Here is an 11874-nt window from a genome sequence, read left to right on the forward strand (position 1 = left end):
TTTTGTCCACCTCATTTTACCTGTTATGTTCATTAAACAGTTATTACACAGTCGGAACACAAAGTAATATTGAATAACTGCCAGATATTGAAAGTTGAAGTTATATTGGGGAAAAAAATGGACAGGAGCACTGATTCTTTCACATTTGACAATTCTACAGCCATAAAATCAAAATAAATCCAGGCGGCCTGAATGTAATTACAGTAGTAAGGAGGTTAATGACTTCCAGACGCTGGAAAGGAAGTTGTATTTTCCTGAAGTCCGTGAATGTGGCAATCCGCCTCACCGGATGTGACGTGTTTTCCTGCCTTCACCCTAAAGCTAAAGGTTTAGCAGCGTTAGCCATGTCAGGTGTGGGGGAACCTTCAGCGGACTCCCTGGACCTCAAAGGGAGCCAGGAGTTCGACGTGGAGGCGGATGAACATTTCGGGGATGATTTTGCTCTGGACCCAACTCGATACATGTTTTACAGGTAGCGGTGGGTTATCGATTACCCTGGTTTTGGGGGCTAACTTAGCTTAGCCTTCTCAAACCTCAGCCTGTTCAACGTGTTTGTCGTCATGGTGACGCTGTAACTCTGTAAATGTGAGGGTTTCTGGTTCAGCAGGTTCAGCAGGTTCAGACCTGTGTTTCTGTGTTTCAGAGAGAGGAAGGAGTGGGACGATCTGGAGCCAGTTCCGCAGGATGACGGACCGAACCCTGTGGTGAAGATAGCTTACTCTGACAAATGTAAGATAAACAACAAACTAATACCACTCTGACTAATGTAAGATGCTGCAAACAACAAATTATTTTCTGACAAATGAAAGATGTTATAAACAAAAAACCACTACTACTACTATTGTAATTTAGCAGACACTTTTATCCAAAGCGACTTACATCTGAGAGAACACCACAAGCACAAAATCACATAGGAGGTCCAGCTGGATCAGTGCTGGTCAGACAAACTAATGTAAGATGCTGCAGACAACAAATTACTACTACTACTGTGATCAAAGATACTCTATACAGAAGATCATGCATTACCGTTTCTGCCAATGGTATGACTTCCTGTCTCCTAAGTGGGAGTGGCCGCCCCTCTCCCTACATTGTTTTGGAAGTGTTGTGAACATACAACACTAGATACAGTACTTTAATATTTGCGCCTTATTTTGCTGCTCGTTTTTTTTAATCTGCTACCTTAATGTCTGATATCAACCCAGGACAAGATCATCGGATCAGTCTAATATTCTTTTTTTCCCCTTCCAAAAAGACTTCAATAATAACAATAACAGTATTATTAAGCAAAGAAGCAAGTTTTATTTTAGTTATAAAGTTTATCCGATGGTAAAACGACGTTGGCAGTTCTGCAGTGACCGACAATATCTCTGAATCAGCACCACCAGAGAGGAGAGCTATGAGAGCCAAATCTCGCGAGAGTGTGTTGCTCAGACAGAGACAGGTCTCAAACAAAGTTAATTTTTTCCTAATTTGTCGGTCTGAAAATTGCCATTTTGGTGTCAGAATGTTCAGAAGGTTTGTGGCTTTTGAAAAATGGGTCCCATATTTACTTAGGTTACTATGGGGCGAAGGAATTGGTAATAATCTGTGCTGCTCACGTTCACTTTTCCCATAGGACTCATTAGACTCAGGATCTGCTGTAAGTCTCCTAAAGGGAGTGGGGTAACCCACCTGATACAGGAAACCCAACCGTAGTGGGGGGGTAGAGTTTATAAAACGTCTCTGGTGTGATTTAGCAGACACTTTTATCCAAAGCTACTTACATCTGAGAGAACACCACAAGCACAAAATCACATAGGAGGTCCAGCTGGATCAGTGCTGGTCAGACAAACTAATGTAAGATGAACAAACAAATACTACTCTGACAAATGTAAGATGTTGCAAACAACAAACAAATTATATTCTGACAAATGTAAGATGTTGCAAAACAATAAACAAATCCCAATCAGATGTCGCATAAAGAATATTAAAACATTCAATCACGCTATACACACCTTTTTATATGCATATCTGTACTTTTTACCCTCACTGCCACGTGAGACGAGACGCAGCCAGGAACTTTATTACTAAAAACACGTCTCTCTTTCAACAGTCTCCGATGTTTACGACTATTTCCGTGCACTCTTAAAGAAAGATGAAAAAAGTGAAAGAGCTTTCGCTCTGACAGCAGATGCCATCGAGCTGAACGCTGCAAACTACACAGTCTGGTGAGCATGTTGTTTGTGTGGAAAACGTGTGTTTGTAAAGGGAAAAAATATCAGCAAGAGAGGTAGCATACTTGTATAAGTGTTTTTAATTTGCAGTAAATGTCTAATACAGAAAATGACCATTCATTGTGGTGCTGCAGCTTTAAGTTTAATATCTAGATCTCATTATGTCCGGACAAAAGAAGGACTATTGATTCTTTACAATGGGGTTAAGTTAGTCTTGCTGTATGTTTCTGAATATTCTTTGGTGTTGGGGAAGTTTACCTGTGAAAATGCTGTCTTAACACGGGGTTTGGTATCCAGGCACTACAGACGAGTGCTGCTGCAAGCCTTATCCAAGGACCTGAGGGAGGAGATGAGATACATTACCAACATAATCGAGGACCAACCCAAAAACTACCAAGTCTGGTGAGTGCTGCCGAGTTACTTCCAGATCACAGCCCAGATGAATTTCTGCAAAATGCTAAGGAGAAAGGGGTTGCAAGAACAGGACTGCAACTCCATTGTTAGTATCGTATCAATAGATTCTTATATTCTTATGAATACAAATTATCTGAGTTTGGGTCAGGAAGGCAGGGGCCTAAGCAGGGACGACCAGGCCTAACTCTCCACAGCCTCCTCCTCAGGCCTTTCAGGGGAATGCTGCTATATTCCCAGGCCAGGTGAGATAAATAATCTCTCCAGTGTGTCCTGGGGCCTCCTGGTTGACGAGGGAGGGTGACTTTCCTGAATGGCAGAACCTCTCACTCAGCCACCCTGCAGAGGAAATTCATTTCAGATGATTGTTTCCACAGTTTCATTCTTTCTGTCACTATTCCCAGTCCATATTCATATGTGAGGGTAGTAACATAGATCTACCTGTAAACAGAGAGAGCTTTGCCTTTTGGCTTGGATTTCTCTTCGCCTCAACAGAAATGTACAGATTCCTGCAGTCACTGCACCGTTCTGCCTGCCAATATCCTGATCCGTTCTTCTCCTCTTGTGAACAAGACCCCTGACCCCATGATGCTTAAACTTCTAAACCACACCTCCAAACTGGACTCGGCATACCACCCTTTTCCAACTGAGAACACAGTCAGTACGTTTACATGCAGCAGTTCAATCGGATTTCTGATCGTATAAGACATCGTTCGGACTTTTAAACTGCATGTAAACACCTCAATCAGACCTATATCGGACATTCTGCAATTGCCCCTCGGGGATGAATAAAGTTTTCTGAATCTGAATTTAATAATCTGATTGCAACACCTAGATAATTCGTTCAGAGTCGGAATTTTAACGCCATGTACACGGAGACATCGGATATTGCAATTTGCGCATGCTTGAGAATTTCCTCTGGGGCATTGAAGTGAAGTGAAAGGAGACGGCATGTGTTAAATAGTTGTTTAAACACCAACATGAAGATTACGAAAGAGATGGCAGAAGGTTCATCAGGACACCGGAGCAGATCAAAATAAAGTGGAAAAATATACGGAAGGCGTTGGCGCCAAACAAAACCGGTCAACCGGAAGTGGCTCTTTGTTAAAATGGTTACCATGGTTACAGCGCCACATAGCGTCACGGAGTCAGCCATGCTCTGGACATTTATCCCACTCTCTGAACAGCATGTAAACTCAGACAAGTGATTGGGTCTTCTGGATGTTTATCTGATCAAAATCAAATCAAACTTTATTTATAAAGCACCTTTCATACAAAAAAAATGTAACACAAAGTGCTTTCCATAAAACATAAACATAAAATGTATTAATGCTCCCCCCCGCCCTCCCCCTCCCCCCTCCCCGCACACACACAGACAGACACACGGTGCAGACATGGCTAGGCACAGAGGATCCAGGTGAGGAAACGGTAAGGGGGAGCCGTCCACGCCAGGAGGTCTCATAGCCCGCAGCTACAAGGGGGGGGGCCCCACAGAGACCATCCCGGCCCGGACGGAAAGAGGAGTCCACACCACAGCGGTGAAGCCGTGGTACAGAGCTCCACCACCATCCAGGCCAGAACCATCCCCAGGACGACCCCCTGCAGGCCAGAGTCACTCCCAGCATGGCGGCTCCCCATGAGGAAACACTGGAGCTAAAAGCTAAGAAAGCAGGATAAAATACACTAAAAGAGTTTTAAAAAGTATCACATAACATAAAATCCTAAAAGTATGTCTAAAAAGCAAGACATTAAAAACTAAAGGAATAAGACAGTAAAATGTATAAAATAGACCATAAATAATGACTAAAATATTTAGATAAAACATTAAGATAAAACAATGAAAATAAAATATGATAAAAAAGGATAAACTAAATATAAAACAGAGCAGTAAGATCCAATAAAAATAAGGGTGAGCATAAGAAATTTAAAAGAGTTAAATGAGTCAGTTAAAAGCCTGATTAACGAGATGGGTCTTGAGCCTCTTTTTAAAAACATCCACAGTCTCTGCGGCCCTGAGGTTCTCCGGGAGGCTGTTCCACAATCGGGGACCATAAAAACTGAATGCCGCCTCCCCGTGTGTCCTGGTTCTAACTTTTGGTATGGTTAAAAGGCCAGCACCGGAGGACCTCAGGGTCCGTGAGGGTCGATAGGGTAAAAGTAGTGCAGACAAATAAGAAGGCCCAAGACCATTAAGACACTTAAAAACTAGTAAAATAACCTTAAAATCAACCCTGAAGCGCACGGGGAGCCAATGCAGCTATTTTAAAACAGGTGTAATGTGCTCCCGCCCTCTGGTCCTCGTCAGCACGCGTGCGGCTGAATTCTGTAATAATTGTAGATTGTACATGTTCTTTTTGGGAAGACCAGAGAGCAGGGCGTTACAATAATCTAAACGACAAGAGATAAAAGCATGCATTAGCACCTCCGTACTAGCCTGAGAGAGAAACGGGCGGACTCTGGCTATGTTCTTAAGATGGTAAAAACCTATCTTTGTTATGTTTTTAATATGTGGAATAAAAGTGAGCTCAGAGTCAAAAATCACGCCCAGATTTTTAACTGATTTTGAGGGTTTAAAATCCTGTAACTTTGGTAAAAATAAAGTAAAAGTGATACGATCAGAAATCCCATTTCTTTGCTGCATGTAAACATACTGAGTCTCAGATCTGGAGGTGCTGATTTTCAGCCATGCTGCTCCACACTAGAGTCCTCTGAGAGTTGTACATCTTGCCTCGATGACTGCAGCAAAGCCACATTATTTACAAAAAGGAGAGATGAAATCCTGAGACCGTCAAACCGGACCGCTCCTGTCCCTTAGTAGCACATAAACATTCAGTCCACAGAAGTTATGCAGAGAATTGGTGATGAGTGCAGCTCAGCTCCCAGCTGAAACTAATCTGTTATTACCAGGAGTGTGTTTGTTGCTCTGGGTGGAATAAACACACCTCCTTTCCTCCTGGAGCCTCTTCCACAGCAGGCCCTGGGGGACGTGGCTGACTGCCTTATCTAAATCCACAACCCGAGCTTCCACGCTCCCGCTAGGACCCAGCCAGGGTATCAAGCTGGTCCAGTTCTCCGTGGCCAGGGGGGAACCCATATCGTGGCTCCTGAATCTGAGGTTTCCCTTCTTCTGGATAGACTTTACTAGGGAGTGAGAGATTTTTCCCCTTCATTTTATACTCGTCCTCTGGTCCTCGTTTTTGAAAAGGGGAATGAACCATCGGCCTGCGACAGCAGCATGTCAGCCAGCCCCGTGGACCTGACCTCATCTGCCTCATCATGTTAATAGTTCTCTCTTTTTTTTCCTCTTTGAGTGATGAGGTCATTTTTAAAACCTCCATTATAGCACTTTTTTTACTCACTTTCATAAATATAAAATCCTATGTTGGAATAAGGGTGTCAACCTTACGATGCAGTAGGTGGAGCCACCTAACCCTGACAAATGTAAAGATTTGCTGCAGCTCTCTTAGATTATTGTAGAAACTGTAATTTAACTGTTGGAAAACTGTTTCTGAGGAGAGAAGAAAACATGGTTTTATCTTAATCAGTAACCGTTATTATCAGTTGGTATAATAAAGTTTTTCTAACGCAATAATAAAACACAATTTCCATGTTAAGACATGATCAATGATAATAATAATAATGTAGTTTTGAGTGAATAATGTAGAGCTAAGTATTAGATATGATGATGTTAGTATTCTTACTGGTCACTTATGAGTCTTCACTAAGACCATAATCGGTTTGCTGGCTCCGTCCTGCCTGAGAGGAGATGAGATGCGTTTCACATCTGCAAGGCAATGTTTCGGGTCATTAAGATATTGTTATCTTGGTGTTTTTCCAGAAGCTGCTGTAACCTCAGCCTTAAAGTGAAATCCTTGTGCCAATGTCATGTTGTTGGTCACTTTCCTGTGGTCGGCCGTGCTGTAAACATGTGACCCTTGCATGCAATGGAAGTAGAGCCCAGTGTTGAGGACGTGTTTGTTGAATCACTGCTCAAGAAATAAAACGTTGCACAGATACGCAGTCAAATTAAAACTTGCAGAGATGAAGCATTATTATTATTATCATTGCCTTCTTCTCAGATCCATGATGTATAAATATAAGTCACTGAATAAAACAACATTACCACGCTCAAATACGCAACCCTTCTTAACCAGGCGTATTACCACAGCTACTAGTTAGAGATGACAACATTTAATCATGTCTTAACACAAAAAGTGTAAACGACTTAAGGACTATTTAGTGGCAGAAAAGCCTGAATAAAAAAGTTAAAACCGCCTTGAACTGGTCATGTAAGTGGTTATTTGGAGGCTGATTATTTCTTTCTGTCACAAACAGACATAAGGGTTCATGTAGTGTCAACTAAGTACATATATGACAATTGGTTTTGTCGGTTTCTTTAGCATCTTTTCACTTTCTGTTTTCAGAGCTATCATTATTATTAGTATTATTACATCTATTATTATTATTTATTACTATTATTATTATTTTGTGTAACCTCATGATACTTCATTTGTTTTTTTTGTATATTCTATTATGTTAATAGGTGGGCAAGATAAGCAAAATCTGCTTAGCTTAGCTTCAAGCTTCAATCTTAGCTTCAAGCCCAGACCTTTTAGGTCAAAATAATCAAAATATTGACCAGAGAAAAACCTGTGGATGTTTGTTATCTTGTTTGTTGATTTTTATGCTTGTGATTGACCGAAATAGATATTAACTAAGTAACTTAATGTCTTCACGTTTAAGTGTTATCAGCTGGAGCACCACTGCAGTAAACTGCGGTATCAGTGGTCTGTTTTCCTGAAAGACGGAGTCCTGATGCAGCTTTGTAAAGGAACCGATCAGCAAGATTGCAACTAAAATGTCTTGATTATTTTGGGATTTGAATTATGAAACGTTTCTCAAGCAGGACTGAAAATATTGCCAAATAAAGAGACTTTCACACTGCTGCTGCAGGCATCACAGACGTATGGTGGTGGAGTGGTTGAACGACCCCTCGGAGGAGCTGGAGTTCATCGCAGATATCCTCAGCCAAGATGCCAAGAACTACCACGCCTGGCAGCACCGGCAGTGGGTCATCCAGGTAGGTGTCGCTGCTCGCCCAGTCTGGACTCAGAACTGAGGAATCGGGTTCAATTTCCTGCCCACAGCGAGTCGCTCTGGCAGACAGAACACCGGTCATGTTGCTGCACGCTGGTGCGTGGAGGATATCTGTGCTCAGTGTTGGTCTGCAGCCATGGCTGATGGTACAGTGAGATTACATGAGCAACTTTGTTGAATACATTCGTCTGATTGGTTTGCCAGGAGTACAAACTGTGGGACAACGAGCTGGAGTTTGTGGAGGGTCTTCTGGAGGACGACGTGAGGAATAACTCTGCATGGAACCAGAGGCATTTTGTAGTTTCTCACACCACAGGCTTCTCCGATCCAGCTGTGGTGGAAGCAGAGATTAAGTAAGCACTCTACCTCCAAATCTGGGCAATATAGATGTACATTTAAGTCATAGTTTTTGTTTGTTAGCTGGAGGAAATAATGGTTATAGCTCTTTGTGTGTGTATGGATTACTTTGGGGTTTGTTTTGCTGCTTATCTTTAACTTTTAAATTAACTCAGTTCATGAAAAGTTAACGTACAGATGCTGGAGTATGATTTTTATTTCTCTCTCTTTCTGAATTAACATCCATTTGACAGATTTTTCCTGTTTTTTTTGTTAAGGTATTGTCTGAGCCAGATCAAGAAGGCTTCTCACAACGAAAGTGCCTGGAATTATTTAAAAGGGTAATTGCCTTTTTCTTTTCTCGTATCGTATGTGTTGTTAAATCTACGGGCAGTTTCAGTGACTACGTTTACATGCAGTAAAAATTCGGGTTATTGCTAATATTCCGGTTACTGAAACATTCGGAATACTCAGTTTACATGCGTGAGCAAACAGGGTTATCCCTGTTTACATGGTAATTAATCATTTGGGTTTTCTCGATCAAAACAGCGACGCACAGAGAACATCATGACGCAATTACCGTCATTTCCACTTCTTCTTCCTGTATCCAAATTCAAAACAAATGCTGCTTCGCGCAACTTTTCGCTCACCTTCTTGTAAATCTCGCTATCCCCGTACTTTCTACCGTCTACAAATGCAGAAATGTTCATATCCTTCATTACATTTATGAAGTGATTAGTCTCCTCACTCCAAAAGTGTCCAAAAGGTCTTGCGTTTCTCCGTGTTTATAAGAACTTCCTGGACTCAAAAGACCAAGATTCCTTGTGAACAGAGCATGCGCAGAAAACAAATTCATGTTCCGTTTGATCGGGATATCCCGTTAGGCGTTTACATGACAGAATATTCAGGTTAGAAAAGGAGTCATATGAGAATGAAATGAGAAAAGGGGTCATATTCGGGTTTTTAAAAAAAGGAATATGAGCAAATTCTGGTTATTCAAAGGGGTTATTGGTGTTTACATGGTCGTGCAAAACCGGGTTATTGCTAATATTCCGGTTTTAAAAGGGTTATTGACTGCATGTAAAAACAGTCAGTCTGTCATCTCCTTTCAGAAATTCCGAGTGTGTGGCGGTCCGCAGGGCTTATACCGGGCGGAGACCTGGGTATTAAAGCTGGAAGAGTCTCATGTGTTTCCTTCTCCGCTCCCACCAGGATGCTGCAGGACAGGGGTCTGTCGGGTCAGGCGGGTCTGCTGGAGAAGGTGCTGGAGCTGAAGGAGACGCACTGCTCGCCCTACCTTCTAGCATTTCTGTTCGACTGCTACGAAGATGTCTTGGAGAACGGCGTCCAAAAGGAGAATATGGAGGAGCAGGAACGGCGGGGAACTTTGAGAAAGGCTTTAGAAGTAAGAATGTAAATTATAGGTAGAAATGATGCCACCAGTAATCCCCTCTAACTGGTTTTGTATTTGTTTTCTGCTCCCCTTAAGATTTGTGAGCTCCTGGCGCAGGAGAAGGACACCATTCGTAGGGAGTACTGGCAGTTTTTGGGACGTTCTTTAAAGAGCAAGTACGGCGGCGACAGCAGTCCTTGTGAGGAGCGTGTGGCCGGTGATGGCCAGGCGTCGGACTCCCAGGAGACCAGCTAGGCCTCCGGGAGACGCACACCGTTTACACTCCGATCAGCGCATCAACAACGCCGTCAGCAGAGTCAAACCGTGGATTCTGGTCTGACTGTAAACTGTTGTATGCATCTCTAAGAAAGTTTTGAATAATAACACGGTTAGCTAGGAGAATGTACCGAGTCTCACACACACAGAAATCTCTCTCTCTCCTACTTTAGTCCCTGGAGGAGTTAATTAATCACACAACTAACCTGCATCTTTTTCCAGAATTGGAGATCTTACGTGGTCAGTTTATCAGCTCCTTCAGCGTTCAGGTGATGTTATTGCTCATGAAATGGCCCGAGGACGTCTGTGGGGGTTTATCGCTTTAGTCTTAATAGTTATAAATATCTGATTGGAGGAAAATAAATCTGCACGACTGGGAACACATTTTCTTATCTATCCCCCCTGCTAACTGATTAAATTGGCCTGCTGTGTGTAAGGAAACACACCTTCAACACAAACTGTAAATGACTTTACCCTTCAGTGGAGCTGGTTGTATAATATGTGTATTTCTGTTTTAACTTGGGGACGACAAACGCACTGTTTATATTGACGTTTATTTGTAAAACCTCTCTTTCCGTGATAATAAAGCAGTTGAGAGATGAAGTGCATGTTGCTGGATGTACGCTGCCTCCTTCTGATTCATCTTTTCCAAATCCATACATCAAGCCTTTGGATTAGCGTCCTCCTCCCTCCGTGGAGACGTTTCCGTTCTCTGAACCGTGTTGCCTGCAGAAACCCAGCATCCCCTGTGCTGGCACCGCGTGCACGGACATCTACAACTTAGTGCCACGGATCCCTCGAGCTTGGATTGGATTTGCTCCACTAGATGCAGCTGTTACTACTCGTGCTGACATACAAGACCCATCTCCCTCTCCATCCCTGCGTAGCAGTAGTGTGTGATTACAGCTTCTGGAGATTTCCGCGTTTGTAGCACCACCTGCACTGCAAAAACTCAAAATCTTAACAAGAATATTTGTCTTATTTCTAGTTAAAATGTCTCATTTTTAGTGAAAAAAAAATCTCATTACACTTAAAACAAGACTCATCACTGGAAAAAGCAACAATTTTCACCTGTTTCAAGTAGATTTTCATTTAAAATAAGTAGAAGAATCTGCCAGTGGAACAAGATTTTTTTTGCTCGTAATAAGAAGATAAATCTTGTCCCACTGGCAGATTTTTCTACTTATTTCAAGTGAAAATTTACTTGAAACAGGTGAAAATTGTCAAATAACAAGTTACTTTTCTGGTAATGACTCTTGTTTTAAGTGTAATGAGATTTTTTTTGACTAAAAATTAGACATTTTTTACTAGAAATAAGACAAATATTCCTGGTAAGATTTTGAGTTTTTGCAGTGTGCTTGTTCTCCGTAGTGTGAAGGACCCTGTGGTGGGAGAGTTGGTCAGCAGCAGTTGTAATAAGATAGAAGAAAAAGCACCCACAACACTGATCTTTTTGACTTTCACCCCTGTATCTTGTCATCCCCGAGTTCACCTGCTGCAGCAGCTGACTGGGATGCAGATCAGGCTGCTGCGTGAATACGAATTTCTGCTGCAGTGATTCAATTTATTAAACAAAACACATTAAGCACCTGCCGCAGCGTTTCTGCCATTGTTTAGAGGAGGATGCTCCCTGGTGGTTCAACCGGGGGAAGAAAACAAAGAGGTTTCAGACTATAATTAAAACACTAATTAATCTCAACTTTAAGGTAACAACCCGGGTTCCGTTGCAGTCTGAGCGCCGATAAATAAATTGTAGTGATGAGTACAGCCTGCAGCCAGAAATCTGTCTTCAGCTTTCAAGTCTATGAATTGTTGATGACCACGGTTCTGATGAAGGCTTGTGGAGCTACAACCAGTACTGGAGTTGAGGGGGGATGGCATTCCCCCTGAAATAAAAACGGTCAAAATCATCCCCCCCTTTATCCATCCCCCCTTTCCATCCCTTATGTCATTTCATCAATGAATGTGGTTTTACTGCTATTTCAACATTTAGAGTCATCACCAGAAAAATAACTTATTTGACAAGTTTCACCTGTTTCAAGTACATTTTCACTTGAAATAAGTAGAAAAATCTGCCAGTAGGACAAGTTTTATCTTCTCATTACAAGCAAAAAAAATCTTGTTCCACTGGCAGATTTTTCTACTTAT

The 11874-nt window shown here is 42.0% G+C and overlaps 1 protein-coding gene across 1 annotated transcript; it reads left to right on the top strand.

The window, feature by feature from the left end:
• Positions 1-301: 301 nt before the first annotated feature.
• fnta (farnesyltransferase, CAAX box, alpha) lies at positions 302-10348 on the top strand. Its single transcript, XM_061726398.1, has 9 exons — positions 302-472; positions 644-729; positions 2093-2207; positions 2511-2615; positions 7578-7704; positions 7926-8074; positions 8336-8398; positions 9270-9462; positions 9547-10348. The coding sequence occupies exons 1-9, from the start codon at positions 345-347 to the stop codon at positions 9703-9705; spliced, it is 1125 nt and encodes a 374-aa protein (XP_061582382.1). The 5' UTR covers positions 302-344; the 3' UTR covers positions 9706-10348.
• The last annotated feature ends 1526 nt before the right edge of the window (positions 10349-11874 follow it).

This window comes from Cololabis saira, chromosome 7 (genome assembly GCF_033807715.1).
Source record: "Cololabis saira isolate AMF1-May2022 chromosome 7, fColSai1.1, whole genome shotgun sequence".
Taxonomy (NCBI): domain Eukaryota; kingdom Metazoa; phylum Chordata; class Actinopteri; order Beloniformes; family Belonidae; genus Cololabis; species Cololabis saira.